This window comes from Neovison vison, chromosome 11 (genome assembly GCF_020171115.1).
Source record: "Neovison vison isolate M4711 chromosome 11, ASM_NN_V1, whole genome shotgun sequence".
NCBI classification, from domain to species: domain Eukaryota; kingdom Metazoa; phylum Chordata; class Mammalia; order Carnivora; family Mustelidae; genus Neogale; species Neogale vison.
Window position 1 is genome coordinate 27,610,413 of NC_058101.1, and position 20,651 is coordinate 27,631,063.

A 20,651-nucleotide genomic window follows, 5' to 3' on the forward strand; every position below is an offset into this window, starting at 1 on the left:
AATAAATTCAGTTTCTGTGCAATTTATTAACACGGGATTTTCAAATCTCAGCTTCTACAAACAGATGCATAAACATCTTTCCTCTGTCATCAGGCTACTACTTTTAAAGGTTCATTGAGAGCTAAGACAGGTAGAGTTTGGATTACAGCTGCTTCCTCACTTAACCCTATTTGATTTGGCGATGGAGCACATTTTCTTCAAACTGGATTCCAGGTACAGGCCTTTAGGATGGTCGCAATTTCTAGGAAATCTGAGACATATGCTCTCTCTGATCCTCTTCGGTCAACAACAAATTATCAATCTGCTTAGCCAAGATAAAGCTATAGCCCTCCGTCCTGGAGTTAAAAGTTCAACATGAGCCTTTCCAGCCTTTCATAGCTGCATGCCTCCCTCTGCTTGGACAGCACTTTAAAAATAGTGCCATATTCTCATTGAGCTGAATAAATGGCAATGAATAGTTACTGACTGGATTTCTTGTATCTCTTGTCCCTCATTACAGTGTAATCATGGTTACTGTTTCTAATGCCTCTCTCCTATTTACTAGGTTTGAACCAGTCATTATTCAGGACTAAATTCAGCTCCCTCCTGATAGACTCCTGATTTACCTTTGTAAAAAATAAGTTATCCTGGAGTGACTGGGTGGCTCAGTGGGTTAAAGTCTCTGCCTTCAGCTCAGGTCATGATCTCAGGATCCTGGGATCAGGCCTCCATTGGGCTCACTGCTCCTCGGGGAGCCTGCTTCCTCCTCTCTCTCTGCCTGTCTCTCTGCTTACTTGTGATCTCTGTCAAATAAATAAATAAAATCTTTAAAAAAAATTATCTTTATTTTAAATTAAAATGTCTCCTTTATCAAACCCTCACGAAACATTCTCTGACCATCTCTGAATAATTAGTGTTCCCTGCTGTTCTTTACCTCAGGCTAGTTTGTGGCTTTCTTGATAAATTAAAATCTCTATTATGATTTTATCCTATTGATGAATTTTTCTCTAATATATATAGTTAAATTTTTTTAAGGAAGTGTGGAATTCCTGTGTGTTTTGTTTTGTTTTAATTGGACTTCAGGGCCACAGAATGGGAGAAATCATGATCTTGGTTCAAGATACACTGTTATTATTGGTCTCTGTGTGGCTGCCTTTATATTTGTTTACAATATAATGGTTACCTGTGGGCCCCAAATACCTATAGCTTAAGCCTAATAATATGAATCTCTTCTAGTTCAATCCCTGGCTACCCTCGTACCATTACACTGATCTTTATGTTAATTATTCTCTTTTAAAGATTTTTCATATATGTTTGAATAGTAAGTTTTCCTTGTCTTTTGATTTTCTTAAAGAACGTATCATACTATATGTTGTCCTCTGGGACTTACTTTTTCACTCAACATTATGTTGCTAGGATTAATCTGTGAAGTGTGCAGCTATACATACTTTCTTAGGTTTTCTTAGGCCTATAATTGCTATTGTAGTGGAGCTCCACCCTCTTAAGTTCATTTCTGGAGCCCTGCAAATTAAATTGACAACCATCACATGAACAGGAGGAAAGGTGTATTACCAATGCATATTGAGGGCTTCATGGGAAAGAAGTTGAAGACATAAAGAACAGTTAGACCCTAAAATTTAACAAAGAGCAACACATTGTGAGTGACAAAACAAAGGAAAAGTGTCTGGGCTTCTAGGGGTGGTAAAGTGGGGGAAGGAAAATATGTGGGGGAATCTCATGGAAGGTAAGGGCTGTTTAGTAAGTTTGTGCAGTCCTATCTCATGTTTCTGATGATCATGATTGTTTTCTTGGTATGGGAAAGAGGAGGGGAGACTGCTTTTAGGCAGAAAGGAGGAGGCTGGAGAGCTTTTCCTGCACCTGGAAAGTGCAGTTGGCTTCAACTCAAAATAATTCTCGTACCAAAGTGCCATGTTTTGTGGTGGCATACTTTGATCAGCTTCACTAGATTGTGGGCTGTATAAAATATTGATTTGAGCTTAACACCAGCAATGTCTGTGAAACCTCATTTATTTATGTTATCTCTACTATTTGGTATTGTCAGACTTTTCCCCACTGAGTGGGTGTAAAATGATACCTTGTGTATGTTCATTCTCCTTATTACTAATTAAATCAAGCATCTCTTCATACTTATTAGGAATAAGCCCACCCAAGGACAAAAACAGAAAATTATAAAGCCTTGCTAAAAACCTTTAAAGAAGTGAAGAGATATTCCATGTGAATGTAGAAGAATACAGTTAGCCCCAAATTGATCTGTGGATTGACTGCAACTCCAATAAAAATCCTGACAGTTTTTCTGTAACTTTGAAGGGTTACTCTAAATTGAATATGGAGGAACAGTGGGCCAAAAATGGCTAAGCTCTCTCTGAAGAAAAATAAGGGGGACTTTCAGTACCAGACATCAGAACTTATTCATAAAGGCTAATAATGAAGACTCTATGATTTTAGTACCAACATATAAAAACTGATAGAACAGTGAGTTCAAAAACAGACCCACACATGTATAGAACTTGAATATGTATCAGTGGTGACTTGTGTAATCTTTGATCTATCAGTTCCTCCTTTTGGGCTCTTTCCCATGGAATTACACAAGCATTTAACATTAAATGTACAGGATATTTATTGTATAACATTATGTATATTGATTATTGAAAATCAGAATGAAATGTTCAGCAATAGAAAGCTCATTAAATGAATTACAGTATACTGAGTAATATATGGCCATTTCGAAGAAAGGAGGAACTCTAAGTACTGACATGGAAAGATGCATCATTTTGTTAAGAAACCTAAGGTTTGTATGTATGGGTGTGTGTAGGAAAGAATCTGAAAGGATATACACCAGGCTATTAGTAGAGATTATAAAAGGGGGATGAGGCAGGGATTTTACTTCCTGGTTTAAATATTTTGGTTATGTCTTAGGAAGTAGCATATAACTTTTAAAGAACCAAGCAAAACAAAGATATTTAAATGACAAATTTCTAATACGAATAAGGCCATACATAGTTTTCAGTTGTTGAGAAATTTGGTGTTGTTTTGGCTGCTGTTTATAATAGAAAATCAGACTAATGGAATGTGTGGCTGGCTCAGCTAGAGGTTGCTTTTCTGTACGTGTTGCAAAGAGGTATGTGTGGGTGTCTTCGTAATTTCTGGGCAGTGATAATTACAGTCACATCAGCAATCATGTCTCCTTGTTCCCCTTTATGGGCTGTAGTTCAAGGAATTTTGATTATGAAGCTAACATTCTTAAATTTAGAGTTTATTAAATTAGATGGGTAACTGAATTCTCAGGGAAAATAATAACATCCTTAGAAAAGGGGAAGATTGACTAATTAGTAATAGATCCTATCGTGGAAATGAAAACTGGTTATTGATTTAATTAGTTGAAATGTGGAGAACACTCAGAAAAGATTTGTAACCCACTTAGCTCTTGCCGACTTGACAATTTGTTTTGTTCCAGATTCCTGTTCATCCTGTACCCGATCCTTTAGTTCACGAAGTTCTAAACTTAGCTTTCAAGCACTTTAAACATAAGGAAGGGTAAGTAAAATGCTAGCTTGGGATCGATGCTTTTCTCTGCAGGCCATGTTTGGACCGTTTAAGTATAATTCAAACTCTCATTGATCATTTGTTTTTAGAGTTCAAAGCATTTTCCGTCCCTTCCTTCCTTCCTTCCTTTCTTCCTTCCTTCCCCCTTTCTTCTTTATTGAATCCACACCAAATGCTTACAAGAAAGGTGTTTTGTTTTGTTTTAAGGCTGTGTCCCCATAGGAAAGATTTTATTTAAAAAAATTCTTAAAACTATTGATTGGATTTATAAGAATTAGAAGGTTAAATTTCATGACAAAGTAAAATCCAGATAGAAGAAAATTCATGTGGTTTTTATTATCCTATCATTGAATATTTAGAGAGGGGGAAAAAAACTGTATAACACCCTGACGAGAGATTTTCAATTTTATTAGGGAGAGTTTATAGAAAAATTTGATAATACATTTGTTCTCTTGTTGTTGTAGATATTCAGGAACCAACACTGGGAATGTGCATATTATCGCTGATTTATATGCAGAGGTGACAGGGGTTCTTGCCCAATCAAAGTAAGTGTTATAAATCACTGATTTCAGTTTGTGTTTTAGAATGCTTCCTTGCTTGGGGCGCCTGGGTGGCTCAGCCGGTTAAGCATCTGCCTTCGGCTCAGGTCATGATCCTAGAGTCCAGGGATGGAGTCCGTAACCGGCTCCCAGCTCTACAGGGAGTCTGCTTCTCCCTCTGACCTTCTCCCCTCTCGTGTTCTCGCTCTCTCTCTCTCAAATAAATAAATAAAAACTTAAAAAAAAAATAATAATGCTTCCTTACTAGTATAATAGATACAGTTTTAGATTTTTTTTTGTAGTTGTTTTGTAAAGATGTTTATTTATTTGACAGAGAGTGAGAGATCACAAGCAGGCAGAGAGGCAGGCAGAGAGAGGGGGAAGCAGGCTCCCCGCTGAGCAGAGAGCCTGATGCGGGGCTCGATCCCAGGACCCTGAGATCATGACCTGAGCTGGAGGCAGAGACTTTAACCCACTGAGCCACCCAGGTGCCCCCATAGTTATTTTGAACTCCATCTTATATTACTTTGCTGCTCTAGTCCTTAGAGGATTTCAAAGTTACATTCATATATTAATTTTACAACTTGTTTTCATTTATTTGGGGTTTCCCATAAATTCTGAATTAAGGAAATTGGAAATTACCAGGAATAGTTAGGACATTACCATATTCCCTATTTTTAACTATTCTATAAGAAGTTTTTTTTTTTTTTTTTTTTTAAGATTTTATTTATGTATTTGACAGAGAGAGACACAGTGAGAGAGGGAACACAAGCAGGGGGAGTGAGAGAGGGAGAAGCAGACTTCCTGCTGAGCAGGGAGCCCAATGTGGGGTTTAAACCCAGGACCCTGAGGTCATGCCCTGAGCCAAAGGCAGATGCTTAATGACTGAGCCACCCAGGCGCCCCTAGAAGTGTTTTTTTAAGTGTTTTTTTTTTTTTAAGAACTCTATAGAGCTAGTAATGACTTTTTTAAAAAAATATTTTATTTATTTATTCATCAAAGACAGAGAGAGAGAGGGAGGCAGAGGAAGAAGCAGGCTCCTCAATGAGTAGGGAGCCTGATGTGGGCCTTGATCCCAGGACCTTGGGATCATGACCTGAGCCGAAGGCAGGTGCTTAATCATCTGAGCCACCCAGGCACCCAATAATGACTTTTAATACTTTCTACTTGAGTACTTCCATTTCTGAGTGCAGTATCTTCCTCCTAATTATCTTATTTGTTTTAGCATCAGATAATGTTTTTGATAGATAGAAGAGATACCAAGAAAGAAAAAGGAGATAATAGATTACTCCATAACAGTGTTCATTAGGAGTTATACTTGTTGAACTGCCTTGAACCATCATTATAGTAAACAATAAAAAAGTTTGTCTTTAGTATCTCGTGGTTGCTCTGAAGACTATGGAATTTGAATTTCCTTTGTTGCTACTGGGAAATGTGTGAGGTAAAAAGTTATCGATGAAGATTTTCTTGGATGTCATTTAAATAAATGAGTCTTTGGTCCTGAAATCATCAGATGAAAACCATTCTGAATTCTAAGAAGCCAAGTCTACTTCTTGTTAATGTTTGGTTCCTGTGATTTTAGTGACTAATAATTATTATGAGAAATTTAATAAAAAAAAAAACCCTTGGATTCTAGTGTTATTACAGTGGGAAGGGTTTTATCTACTTTATATTTTCTTTATGAGATGCAAAAGAATACGTTCATGAAAAATGATACTGTTTCCCCCAAGACTCAAATGGAGGTGGATAAGTAGTGTTTTCTATCATGTATCCATATTTCATTAGTATGCACTATTTTTTTCCCCTATGTAGTCAGTGATGATTGGAAAATATGCCTCATTTGTTATTTTTTACTTTCAGGAACTGGTTTCCCCAAGTATCATTAATAGTAAAATCTTTAGCTCTTTCATATTCTATAGAGGGGGAAATTAAGTATTACTGGTTATTAAATTGTTAGGTATCTCTTTGTAGTGTAAGCAGAGAAAATAGTTTTGGTCATTTGAATCCAGGATGGTGCTTATATTTTAAAGCATTTCGGTTCTTTCCCTTGTTCACTTTGTAGGAGACCATGTCCACCCAGTCCTCTCCTTCAGTTGTTCTGCAGTGTAAGGAGAAATTAATTTTAAGTGATGGTGGTCTAAAATTGTTTGGTTTATGTCTTTGAACAAATTTGTGTAGTCCCTACTCTGTTCTCCGTATACCTCAAATTACAGACTTTATAAAAGGAGCCTTAAACATTAAAGATACTGTCTGATTGATAGAGGGACGTTTTATGGGTGGATTATTTGATTTTGTTTTTATTACGATTATTATTAAACGGAATGGAGCTGTACTGATGCTATGATAGGGTTAAAAAAATCTTAATTTTTTTTAAGATTTTATTTTTTTATTTGACAGGCAGAGATCACAAAGGCAGAGAGGCAGGCAGAGAGAGAGAGAGAGGAGGAAGCAGGCTCCCTGCCGAGCAGAGAGCCCGATGCGGGGCTCTATCCCAGGACCCTGGGATCATGACCTGAGCCGAAGGCAGAGGCTTTAATCCACTGAGCCACTCAGTTGCCCCGAAATCTTATTTTATCTACTTACAGAACATTTAATTTTGCAGTAAATGAACAGCAGATTTGGAATGACAAATAACTATGTTTTTCTCTATGCTTTTCTGGTAATTTTGAGGAAAGCCAAGAAAAGAGATGATGTCTAGGTGTAGTATCTTTAGATTCCCATGTTGAATATCATGTGGGACCCTAGTGTTTTAAGTTCATATCCTATTATATATTCATGTATATTGCAGGTTTCAGGCTGTGAGGAAGAAGTTTGTGACAGAGTTGAAAGAGCTACGGCAAAAGGAGCAGAGTCCACACGTGGTACAAAGCATCATCAGCTTAATAATGGGAATGAAATTTTTTCGAGTAAAAATGTATCCTGTAGAAGATTTTGAAGCATCCTTTCAGTTCATGCAGGTGATAAATCTTCTCCATTGCAGGGATTAGAATTAGCCTCATAGTGGTTATTCTTGCTCTTTAGGACTTTTTAAAAGAAACAAAATGTATAGATATTGACATTGCTATTATTTCCTAACCACAAGTGTTAAACTGGTCACAAGTACGAATTAACTTGTTTAATTTGAGCGTGTCTTGACCCTAACTTTTCGGTAAAATGACAGTACTTAGACAATTATCATGATCCTAAAAATTCTTAAATCTTCCTCTTTTGTGAACCTAATATATACCTCTTTTCCCCTCAAGGAATGTGCTCAGTATTTCTTAGAAGTAAAAGATAAAGATATAAAACATGCACTTGCTGGTTTATTTGTGGAGATTCTTATCCCTGTAGCTGCTGTAAGTATGTTTTAATTTTTATATTATATGTTAAAAAGTACCTTTTCACTGAAGAAGTTGCCACATGAAATATTCTTTCTGGTAATTTTGTAGACTAATAAGTGGAAACTTGGAATGTAATGTGGATACGGGAAAAGTGGTTATTCGCCAAATGTCAGTAGAGCACTGATTCATCTTTTAATTAAAAGAAGGGGCCCAGGCCCTTAGGATTCAGAGACTGTTAGGAGTGCAGAGTATCTTCACCGTAGCCTCTAGGTTATGCCTCTCTGCCATGGCTGCCCGAAGCTGCTCAATGCATTTACTCATGGTTTTTGCTTCTAAAATGTGGCGGCCATTTTAGTAGCCTCTGAAGATACTCCATATTCAAAGTACTGTAACGTGTACCTTGGAATTTGCAGGACTGCCTCGATTGTAAACATTCTGTTCTGTAGTTGCTGTTGACATTCATCATACTTGTTGAACTATATATGCTAAATTACTTAGAAGATAGGATTAGTATAAATATGATTGCATTCACATCTAGGGAAGCAGATTTATAAAAGCCTTTCTTGGTGTAAAAGGAGTGTGTTATTTGAAAATAATTTTTGCAGTGACTAGTAACAGCATGCTATAAGTAGAATTAAGGGATTTTATAATACTTAGATGCCAGGTTTTTTATTTCCCATGGGTTTCTTTTTTTCTCTAACCCAAATTAGTTGTTCTGTATATGTTATACGCTACTCACTTTCAGTATACTACACATGCTGTGTATATATTCTTTTCATGTATGTCATTATTTCCTTTTTAAACATGAAGTCAAATTGACATACAATAACTATGCATACTTAGAGTATATGGTTTGACATCTGGATGCATCACTGAAACCATCACCACAATCAAGATAATGTACATATTTGGAGCTCCTGGGTAGCTCAGTCGGTAAAGGCTCTCACCCTTGATTTCGACTCAGGTCATGATCTCAGCATTCTGAGATCGAGCCCCGTGTTGGGCCCTGTACTGGGTATGGAGCTTGCTTAAGACTCTCTCTCTCTCTCTCTCCCTCTCCCTCTGCAACACCCCCCCCAAAATAATGTACATATCTATCACACCCTAAAAGTTTCCTTTTTTTTTTTTTTAAATTAACCCCTCCCACTCACCCCACCTTGGTGAGTGCAACTATCGATGTTCTATCACTCTACATTGGTTTTGGTTTTGGTTTTCCAAGAATTTTATATCAATGGAATTTTACAGAACAAAGCTTTTTACTCTGAGTAATTTGAGTTCCAGCTGTGTTGTGGAATATATCAGTGGGTTTTCCTTTTTTTGAGTAGTATTTCATTTATATAGCTATGCCGTGATTTGGTTATGTGTTTACCTGTTTTTGGACATTGGGTTGTTTCCGGTGTTTGGCTCTTACAGATAAAGCTGCTGTCAGTATTTATGCACAACTCTGTATATGAGGAAAAAAATTTTTTTTAATTTCTTTTGGGGGAAATGTCTAGGAGTGGAATTGGTGGATCGAATGATAGGTGTATGTTTGGTTATTAAAAATTGTTATTTGGTTATTATATATACTTATATATAAAATATATATATTATATTATATATATTAAAGAAATCGTCAAACCATGTTCCAAAATTGTTACACATTTTGCGTTCCAGGGAGCTTTGTGTGAGAGTTCTAGTTCCTCCACATCCTCACCACCCCTTGTTTTCGTCAGTTGTTTTAGTTTTAGCTATTGTAGTGACGCACGAGCAGAAAGCCCAAATCAGGCCTCTGTCCCACAACTCGCGAGATCATGACCTGACTGGAAACCAAGAGTTGGAGGCCTGCTTTTTTTTTTTTTTTTAATTTATTTATTTGACAGAGAGCGAGGGATCACAAGTAGGCAGAGAGGCAGGCAGAGAGAGATGGGGAAGCAGGCTCCTTGCTGAGCAGGGAGCCCAATGTGGGGCTCGATCCCGGGACCCTGAGATCATGACCTGAGCCAAAGGCAGAGGCTTAACCCACTGAGCCATCCAGGTGCTCCCAAGAGTTGGAGGCTTAACCAGCTGTGCCACCCAGGCATCCTAATACATTTTTAAAACATGTTTTAGGTGCAAATATTTTATCAGATATATGCTCTGTGAATATTTTCTCCTAGACCATGATTTGTCTTTTCATTCTCTTAACTCTCTTTGGAAGGGAAGTTTTGATGAAGTCTGATCTATCATTTTGTTCTTCATTAATTGTGCTTTTTGTATCATAGCTAGGGAGTCTCTGCCTAACCCAAGGTTGCAAAGGTTTTCTCCTGTATTTCAGTTTTAGAGCTTAATTTTAGGTCAGGATTCATTTTGAGTTAATTTTGTGTATGATTGAGGTATGACCAGGTTTGTTTTAAGTTTTTGTTTTTTTACATATGCTATCCATTTGTTCCATCACCGTCTGACCTTTTGTTGACAAGACAGTTCTTTCTAAGTAGCTTAGTTTTTTGTTCAAAAAATCAGTTGGCTGAGAGGCACCTAGGTGGTGGCTCAGTCGACTAAGCATCTGCCTTTGGCTCAAGTCGTGATCTCAGGGTCCTGGGATCGAGCCCCACTTCAGGCTCCCTCAGGAGGAAGTCTTCTTCTTTGTCTCTCTCTCCCTCTGCCCCTCCCCACTGCTCAATCTCTCTCTCTCTCTCTCAAATAAATAAAATCTTAACAAAAAATCAATTGGCTGTATATATGTGGGTCTATATATCTGAGTCTGTCATGTTCCGTAATGGCTCTCTAAATGATAGGTTTATTTTATAAAAAACAGAACAGACTAACTGGAGTGGGAGGCTATCTGACTCAAACTACCTGCAAAGCAGTAATTCTTGACTTTTGTTCATACCCATTAAAAAAAATCTTCAAATATTTAATTATAAGGAAATAGTTTCTGTAAGTAAGAATTTCAAGAAAGGTATGAAAAATCAGGCCTATCACTGTCATAAATATTTGAAATTCTTCACTTTCCATACAATTCCCTGCCCACCTTTTCTAAGAATGCTCTAGACAGGACCTGAATGCCATAAATCAATTCATATGAATATATAGATCACAAGCCATTTAATTCAATATTATAAAATCAAAGTCTAAACTACAGTTTGAGTCTCAAGATGAAAATAAATTTCTCCACTTCTTAAATTTTCAACTAAAGTAAAGCCTGAATAAATGGAAAGTTACTAACTTCCATTTCTAGCCAAGATGATATAATTTATAAAATCCTTTCTAAAATGATCAGTTTTAGTATATTATCCTTAGTACATGTGCTCAATTTGTTTTTCTAGAAGTAGTTTGAATTACTGCCTATCCAATCCCAGATTGTCATTGGTTTTGCCAGTTACCCGAGATTAGGTTTTTTTTCCCAGGTAATTAAAAGGAGCAGGTTGTAGGAAGAAGGACCCTTGATGTGGTCCATTAATACTATGTTGCCTGATTCTTCTTCTTCTTCTTCTTTTTTTTTTTTTAAAGATTATTTATTTATTTATTTGACAGAGAGAGAGAGCACAAGTAGGTAGAGAGGCAGGCAGAGAGAGAGAGAGGGAAGCAGGCTCCCTGCTGAGCAGAAAACCCGATGTGGGGCTCGATCCCAGGACCCCGAGATCATGACCTGAGCCAAAGACAGCAGCTTAACCCACTGAGCCACCCAGGCACCCCTGATTCTTCTTTTTTTGCCATGTTTGTTTTGTTTGCTAAGGCAGCCCTAACAAAATACCCCAAACTAGATCCTTAAACAACAATTATTGACTCCACAGTTACGGTGGCCGGGTGTCCGAGACCAACGTGTTGGCAGGTTGATCCCCTCCGACAGCTAAGAAGGAATCTCTTCCAAGCCTCTCACCTAGTTTCTGATGTCTTTGACCTTCCCTGGCTTACACAACCGTCACCTGAGCTCTGCCTTCATTTTTACATGGCGTTCTCCTGTGTTCGTCTTTGTCCAAATTCTTTTTTTTTTTTTTTTTTAAGGACAGCTGTCATGTTGGATTATCATACGCCAGCCCCAATAAGACTTCATCCTAACTTAACTAATTACATCTGCAATTTTCAAATAAGGTCACACATTATGAGGTACACAGAGTTAGGACTTCAGTATCCGAATTTGGATTGTGAGAGAGGTGACCGTTCAATCCATAGCGCCCACTCTGCACATAGAGCTCCTTCTGTCTGGAACCTTCTTGCCTCTTTAATAACTTTCCTACCTCCTTTGCCTGGTTGGACCCCACTTATTCATTACGTGTATGGAGTGCTTTCGTCAGATCAGAGCCTCTTCTGTGCAAAGGGAATGCAGGAATGATTAAGGGAAGAAAGACTCCCTGCTCTTAGCTACTTTTAGTGCAGACAACAGATAGTCATCTAGTAGGTACAATATATAGTATGTAGATGGTGATCAGTACTATGGAGAAATGTAAAATAGGGTGGGGGGGTGAGAATTGCTGAAGGAGTAAGGAAGTTGAAATTTTAGATAAAGTGATTAGGTGAGACCTCCACCTGGAAAGAGGTGATTGTGTGGTAACTGCTAGAAGAGCTTCTTGGACATTAGAAACCAGTGCACACGCCCGGAAGCAAGATCATGCGTGGTATGTTCTAGGAACAGCAAGAAGCTAGCTGATGTGGCCACATCCCAGGGCAGGAGGGCGGGGCAGTGGAGGACAAGGCCAGAGGTTACGGCAGGGAACTATTGCACTCTTTTCAGGCAAGAGGAGCTAGATTCAGCTGAGGTGTTCTTTCCTTGCAGAGGTTTTCTCTAGGGGCCTCTATGCGAGGCAGAGCACCGAGGATTTCTCTCTTGCAGCGGTCTGATTGCTTTAGCGCATGCGCACTTGTCTGCTCTCCTTCCATGTTCCCAGGGCAGGGACTGGGCTTATCTTCTTTCCCGAACAGTGGTCGTTAGGCAGTTCACAGGACTTCAGTGAGATAGTCATGAATTACTATTTTTTTTTTCAAGATTTTCTTTATTTATTTGGCAGAGATCACAAGTAGGCAGAGAGGCAGGCAGAGAGAGGAGGAAGCAGGCTCCCCGCAGAGCAGGGAGCCTGACTTGGAGCCCCCCATCCCCGGATCATGACCTGAGATCATGGGATCCCAGGATCCCGAGGATCCCGAGGATCCCAAGATCATGACCTGAGCCCAAGGCAGAGGCCCCAACCCACTGATCCACCCAGGCGCCCCGATAGTCGTGAATTATTCACCGATTTCGAATCTTACATAAGTTTCTTGTAATTCTTGGATCATTTAACTTAATGTTTGTAACCATTTTCTTTCTTTTTCTATTATCTCTTGACCTAGGCTGTTAAAAATGAAGTGAATGTTCCCTGTTTGAAAAATTTCGTGGAGATGCTCTATCAGACTACTTTTGAACTGAGCTCCAGAAAGAAGCATTCATTGGTATTGAAAAGCACTTCAACCCTATACATATTTCATTAGGAGTTAGAGTAATTTATTTATGAATTCAGGAGAGATTTAAGAGAATTATAAAAGCTGAAATTATAAAATATCCAAAATATAGCATAAGGGCAAGTTTTATATATTTTTCCTGCTCTTTTTAAGACTTTCTAGTCCTAATTGGACTAGCTCTACATTTGATAGGTGATTCAGAATTCATTCTAGGTATTGGCCTGTCTTGACAGCTGCTTTAAATTATGTATTATACTATGTGGAAGGTTGACTATACTATTGAACCATAAATTCCCTTGTTTTACATTATAATAAGTTACACTCAGAAGTATTAGATTATTTAGGAACAGTTGTCTGTCTAATGACATCATTCCTATTCAGAGATTTAAGATTTATTCCCCACCCCCCCACCGCCCCACTTAACCACCCATTTCATATAATGTTAAAGGATTTTCTGTAAACTTTTATGCAGCTCGGAGAAAGTGTGGAGAATTAGACAAATACTTGACCACTTACGATAGAGATCTAATAATAAATAAATAGTGATTGTGCCAGGCTTTGAACTAAGTGCTTTACATTCTTTGTTTTACTTTAAGCCTCACAACCCTGTAGGAGACACGTAATTATTATTCTGAGCTCCGAAAGCGAGCCTTGGAGCACATCATGTGTCTGCCCTGAAGTCACGCACCTGGATAGCTCAAATTTTAGTGCCAGTCCGTCCTTGATCCTAGGGGATCACTAACCCCTGTACTGCTTGAAGGAGCGATGGGTCTGTGGGAAAATAAAAGCACGAAAGGAGATAGATTAGGAGTTGTTCTAATAGAAAATTTGCTCTTTATCATGTTTTTTGTTAGATTCCTCTGTGAGATCGTACCTCTTATGACAAATGGGAATCCTGCCTAAAAAACGTACTTCTCTTTGTTGATGAGAATAAATATAATTAACAGATCCAGTGCTTTTCCCTGAAAAATGTTAATCCCCCTTTCCCTGTCTCCTACAGGCTCTATATCCACTAATTACCTGCCTTTTATGTGTCAGTCAGAAACAGTTTTTTTTAAATAACTGGCATATTTTCCTACAGAACTGTTTGTCACATTTAAAGGTAAGATGTAAGTCACATTTCTGACCTGTAAATATTCTTGACTATAGTATATTCACTTATGTGTATATATATATATTGAACAATATGTATTAAAATGTTCCTTGTTACTGGTACATTTGAATAGTAATACTTTACCATATTGCTTTTCTTATAATCATTCTTTCTGTGGGGAATCATGTATCGACATGAATAAACTTGTGATTGAAAATTTAGTTTGACTTAACACAAAACTGTACATTTTTAACAGCTGTTGTTTATATTATCTTAGATCTAGCAGTATTTGTTAATAAGTACATTCCTTTAGAATTGCAGAGTATTCATCTTATAGAACCTTCCAGATACTTATTTTGTGTTGCATTTTGAAAAAATTAAGTAATGTTGTCCCCAGTCTGAAAAGGAAACAAGCCTTGATATTAAATGTCACTAAAAGCACATTTAATGTAAGTATGCCCGGTGGAATCGAAAAGCCTGGTATTGGATCCACATGGGTACAAAAGCTCCTTAAATGATTCTGCCTTGAACCAAGAAATGGTTGTTACTAACGCTATTTGGCATATCCATGTCTGGTCTCTCACTGTTGTCAACAAAACTGTGCGATAGTAGGATCTTTATCTTCCCAGGGTACTCTGCTGGCAGGGTGCTCTGCTAATGGGATTTTCCTTTCTTCTGTGGATAGGAGCTCAGTTCGTGTCTGCATAAAACATGGCACTGTTCCTCACCTGAATGTCATGGAAATGCTTGATATGAACACTGTTCTTGATGCATGGATAGATATGTTTGAGTATTTGCTTACAAGTTATAGAAACATGATAGACATGACATTTCATTTCCTGTTACTCCTCTAAGTTAGGGATAACATCAAAAACTTTTATACTTTGAAGACAATGAAAGCAAGCACAGATAGATTAAATGACTTTTCTCTGACCCTATAGGTCATTGGGGTATTTGAGAAATAGGTCTGGCTCTTCTTTCCCACTTTGAGAATGGTCCACGGAACCACATTATCCTATATATACTTTCCATGACATTGTATATCATTTTCCAAAGTGCCTTGATCACTTAAAGAGGTATACAGAAAAATATCAGTCTTTGAAAAACAGTTTTGGTTATTTTTCTCTTAGCTATACATCAGTATTACTCATACTTGGATGAGAATTGATATGCTCTTTGCTTCCTATATGAAGATTCTCAGGACCGATCAAGCTTGTTAAACTTTTTATGTCATGCAACCAGAAAATAGGTTTTACTTAATTAATTGCATTAAACTGTTTTCTGTCCTCATTTTGAAAAATTCGTGTAGATATAGATACTGAAAGGGAATTGATCATTTTCTGGGTGGTATGATTTTTCCATACTTGTAATAAAATATTGTAAGACATGCATTTAAGTGTTTGCTAAAAGGTTGCTTTGTTTCATGACAACTCATACTTTTCTGTTGCTTGTTGGAATTTTTTTATATATATACGTTTCCACCTAACATATTTGCAATTCTTTCGCAGTACCTTAACTTTTATTTTTTGTCTTAAGGCTTTCATTTAAAATGCTGTTTTCTTTGAACCCTTACCTCCTGTTAAATATTTCTGGCATATTGTCCATTTTCGTTAATGGCAATGTCCATCTGCCAGGCTAAAGGAGATAAGAGCCACCTTAGCATGAATATTTGGAATATAGTTGTCTTGGCCATTAACCCTTAACTTACATTAAGGCTCTATTCAGCAGAAATTTTCTGAATTGGCTCCTGTTTATTAGGCTTTAGAGACTGTGGCTACACTGCCGTTGAGGTAAGACATTGAGTATGCAGGGAAAAAACCTACACTAGGTAACTGGTACAGCAGATATGATTTATTTGTTCTATATATAGGAAAAACTGGTTCAAAATAAAGGCCTACAGTGATTTTGTTTTGAGATTCAAGTAACCTCCTGATTTAAAAAAAAAAAATCTATAACAGTTTTTAATTCATTAGACTTATGACTTCTTAAAGCTTGTTTTTATTAATATTTACCATATGCTAGATGCTCTAAATATAGTATCACTTAATTCTTACTGTAACTGAGGCTATAAGAAGATAAGTAACCCATGCCAAAAAGTGGTAGAGATAGGATCTGCATTTAGATCCATTCAGTTCCATAAATTTTGCCTTTTTGAGGTCTACCTTTTAATGGTCTCTAAGGAATTTTGCTATACTGAATATTTTCAAAAAATATTTGGCTACAATGCTAGGATAGTAAAAAGCATTATTCTCTAGAGCCATAAGAATAAATAGGAGACATTTTTAAAACACTTCACTATTGTCCACTTTTTTTTTTGAATGACCCTACTAGTTTTTGAAGTTGGCTGCCATGAGAAATGGGCGTTAGTCCTGTTGGCCCATAACTGCCATGAGAAAGCATCCATTGATATTCACAGAAAATGATAAATCTGTTATTTGTGTCCTAAACAGAATTTAGTAGTTTCCTATTTCCCGATCTTTATATCCGTTAAGGTCATTGTGTGGAAAATGATGGCCAAGTTTCTGAAGAATAATCTGAGAGGGATTGGGGGGAAGGGATTAATAAGAGTAGATTTCCTATAGAATTAATTGAAGATTTTTTTTTCTACAGTGCATGCTTATTTTCCTTTAAAAATTTACCCTTGCTCAGACTCAAAAGCAGTGGTCTGAGGAACATTTAAGAATGTTAACAATTTAACCATTTTCTCTTAGTTCGAGTACTGTAGATGTATCCCATGATCCCCGAATTGTAGGATTTTTTTTTTTCCCCTTAGTGTTTCTGGCCACTGTCTTGGAACTTTCAGATTTCTTCTAAATAGAGACCTTGGTGAAGAGCTGTCTTGTTTTGTGCTTATTTTCATCTAACATGCATGTGCCGCATCTCATGTTTACGTTTGCTGTCTCACATTGCTTTATTTAGATGCCATCTAACAACAGTATCAGAAAACAAATAGAAACACTCCAGGTGAGTTGTGTTGACGGTACAAAGTAAACTACTGCTTTATCTCCTTTAAGTGTGGCTTTTTTTCCCCCCTGACCCATTGTTGCATTGCATGTCTGATGTATTTATTCCAATCTGCTTCTCTTCCTGTCAAAGACTAGCTCAGCTCCCAGCAGGGACACTCTCCAGGGTTCATATTAACGTGGCCCCAAGAAGATGAGCTTACAGGCTGAAAAGGATATGAATGTGGATTCTTAACCCACATCCTTGATTTTAAAATAGTCTGTTTAATTTATTGTCTAACATTAATTACATTGTTATAAATGAAACTTTAAGAATTTAAGTGAAATTAAGGTGATAGTGGCTTAGATTGTGACTGTGATTTTTGATGCATGACTTTTTAAAACTTTCATCCTATTGGTTTGGGTTTTAAACAAAATATTTTGGTTTTAGTTCCCAGTAGAAAAAAAGGGAAACATTAAAAATGATTGCTGCCAAACATATTGGACATATCAGAACTTTATTGGATTTTAATTTATGTAACAATCTGATTATTCATTTTATACCAAAAATTGTGACTAGGGAATTATATATTATACATCTATCTTTGTTTAAGGCTCAGATCAATTTAGGATGTTTTAATTATTCAGACATGTAGAGCAGCGTTTTAGTGACTGAATAAGTATCATTGCTTGATCATTTTTCATGTGGTTTTGGCTTTGTTCAATATAGAGTAACTCTGTTTTGTAAACATAGTAGTCCATCTTAGAAAGTTTGAAACTCAAGTGGTTTTCATTCTGGATACCTCAAATTTTAACATGAGATAACCCAAATACTTTATTAGCCATTCATATAAGAACATTTTTTTGTATGAAATTGGACTTAAATATTTTTAATATATTTTGAAAATAGAATGTAATAATGTGAAAATAGTACTTGGAGTATACATATTATATTTTGATATCTTGGATTTAAATGATAGATAAGAAAGTACTACAAAAAACTTGATTGTAACTAGTAACAACGGATATATTCCTTGATACTTCATATGTTACTTTAGTTACATTAGTAACAAATTAGTAACTACTAGGGAGTGTATTTGAAATTTGGACTCATTATGGATTTAGCAGTGGCAGGAGATTGATGTTAAGACACTGACCAGCAGAATAATCAATACTCCATTCTTTTTCTTTTTTTCCCTTCAGCGGTGGAAAGGGGCAGAGAGAGAAGAGAGAATCCTTAGCAGGCTCCACATCCAGAGTGAAGCCCTACCTGGGGCTTGATCTCAGGACCCCAAGGTCATGACCTGAGCTGAAATCAAAAATCAGTCCCTTAACTGACTAAGCCACCCAGGCATCCCAGTATTCCATTCTTAATTATATCAATTCTTCATACAGATGTGTAAAATCATATTTTCTAGTGGCTGTTTTTCCTCTTAATCCTGAGTTGTTATTGTTTTGCATTGCTTTTCATACGTAGTTGTCCGTTTTTCTGCATATTAAGAAAACATAAAATAGAGTGGCTAAATTATTTAGTATTTTAAAACTACCTTTTATTCCTTGCTGTGTATAAAGTAATTGTTTAACAATAAGAAGTCCCCAAACCTGGAGCATCCAGGGGGCTCGCTCAGTTAAACTTCTGCCTTCAGCTCAGGTCATGATCCCAGGGTCCTGGGATTGAGCCCCTCATCAGGCTCCCTGCTCAGTGAGGAGCCTGCTTCTCCCTCTGCCCCTCCCCCTGCTTGTGCTTTCTCTCTCTCTCTCTCTCTGAAATAAATAAATAAAAATTAGAAAAAAAAATCTCCCAAACCAAATTAAATGAATGCTAATTTAGAGCAATCAGTGCATCCTAGAACCAATAAACATGCATAAAGAAATGCTTCTGGGGCACTCGGGTGGCTCAGTCGGTTAAGCATCTGATTCTTGATTTTGGCTTGGGTCATGATCTCGGGGTCATGTGATCAAGCCCTGTGTCCGGCTCTGCGCCGGGCATGGAGCCTGCTTAGAGGTTCTCTCTCCCTCTCCCTCTGCCCACCACCCTCTCCCCAGAATGCTCCTAATGAAAGTGACCAATTAGCTACATTTTGAAAATTCACAATTAAATCTCATTACATGACTCTGGTCATTTGAGAACTTAACTTTCTAGAAGAAGTATCTTGAAGAAAAAGTTTACAGATCAAATTGTGATTGAAATGGAATAATTTTCTCATTCTAAATGATAACTTAAGTCATTTCTCATTCTAAACAAAATGTAAAGGTACAACAACTAACATGTATTGAGCATTTAACATGTACCAGGCAGTGTTCCAAGTGCTTCTCACATATAATAACTTCCTTAATCTTTGCGGTAGGTACTATTTTGTCTCCATTTGAGAGATGACAAAATCGCTTGTGCCACCAAGTAATCAAACAGTACCCCAGAATGGACTCTGGCCGCTATCATTCCTGATTTCAGAGTCCATGCTTTTCGCCCTCTATTCTGTTTTCCCTTATAAGGATAATCACCTTATAATAAAAAATAAAAGGATAATAGTTCTCATTTTTTCATAAATGCAAGTATCTATAATAACTTTTGGTGTTCTGAATTTTAACTATGTATGGGCTGCAGTGAATTACTCCAAAGATGAGTAATCCTTCCACGTGATGTCAGTACTGTGTGAACCATTTATTATCAAGTAAGTTGATGGGTGTATAATTTAGAAGTTCTTTAAAGTGTTAATGTAATATTAATATAATACTAATATTTTATCATTTTGTTTGAGCATTTAAGGAATGGCTCAGGATTTCCTTATTTATGGTTACCTTTCAATAATATGTTGGTTACCGTATGCCGGATGTATATTTACATATCTAAGCCTGCTTTAGATTGAAAGACAGAAAGGAGTAGGGCAATGGCTTTTAGTTCTTGATAGATTGTATTTGGTCGGAAATGACCACAAGTGGTTTAATAAGTTTATTTCTTTTCTCTTTTGTTTTTAAACAGAATAAAGATCCTAAAATGTCTCGCGTTGCACTGGAATCTTTGTATAGATTGTTGTGGGTTTATGTAATTAGAATAAAATGTGAAAGCAACACTGTAACTCAAAGGTAAGTGCCTTTGTATTAAAGTATATATTTAGGGGCACTTGGGTGGCTCAGTCGTTAAAGACTGGCTTCGGCTCAGGTCATGATCCCAGGGTTCTGGGATCAAGCCCTGCATCAGGCTCCCTGCTCAGTGCAGAGCCTGCTTCTCCCTCTCCCACTCCCCCTGCTTGAGTTCCTCTCTTGCTGTTTCTCTCTGTCAAACAAATAAATAAAGTCTTTTAAAAAAAAAAAAGTATATGTTTTTAAATATCTTGGTTAAAAAACATCACACTGATTGGGCTTTAGTGAGCCTTGCAAAGACCTTAAGAAGGAATATGAATTCTCTTGACATCTTCGAAGAGTAGGAAGAATGTTGGCAATGTCATTATCTCTTTATGACTCAGTCTCTTTTTTTTTTTTCCCCTGTAGTCGTCTTATGAGCATAGTGTCAGCACTTTTTCCAAAAGGTTCACGTAGTGTGGTTCCTCGTGATACACCTCTCAACATATTTGTGAAGATTATTCAGTTCATTGCTCAGGTGAGTGCTGTATCCGATAATACACATATACCTGCAACTTACACATAATTTATTATAGTAATTTGGAGTTGCCCATCTAAAAGCATGACAACAAAACACTTATTAATAGTGAATAGTGAAAAATGAGCCTATGCTAATAATTTTTTTGTGACAAAGTCAGTTTACGTCCTTGATCTGCACCCCTTGCAGAAGGCAGTGAGACCCACAGGCAGAAGCAGCACG

General features: G+C 37.1%; 1 protein-coding gene across 8 annotated transcripts in view; it reads left to right on the forward strand.

Annotated features, from left to right (window-relative positions):
• Positions 1-20,651, forward strand: part of FRYL (FRY like transcription coactivator) — a 260,634-nt gene that overhangs the window by 140,498 nt on the left and 99,485 nt on the right. For 6 of the 8 annotated variants that reach the window (XM_044225780.1, XM_044225783.1, XM_044225781.1 and 3 more), the window contains 9 exons: positions 3,455-3,534; positions 4,008-4,088; positions 6,871-7,039; positions 7,325-7,417; positions 12,689-12,787; positions 13,797-13,898; positions 16,809-16,853; positions 19,812-19,915; positions 20,321-20,429. In XM_044225780.1, coding sequence (XP_044081715.1) covers positions 3,455-3,534; positions 4,008-4,088; positions 6,871-7,039; positions 7,325-7,417; positions 12,689-12,787; positions 13,797-13,898; positions 16,809-16,853; positions 19,812-19,915; positions 20,321-20,429 — 882 coding nt within the window. The remainder of the gene's footprint in view (positions 1-3,454; positions 3,535-4,007; positions 4,089-6,870; positions 7,040-7,324; positions 7,418-12,688; positions 12,788-13,796; positions 13,899-16,808; positions 16,854-19,811; positions 19,916-20,320; positions 20,430-20,651) is intronic. The other 2 variants (XM_044225778.1, XM_044225779.1) reach the window with 1 other exon arrangement.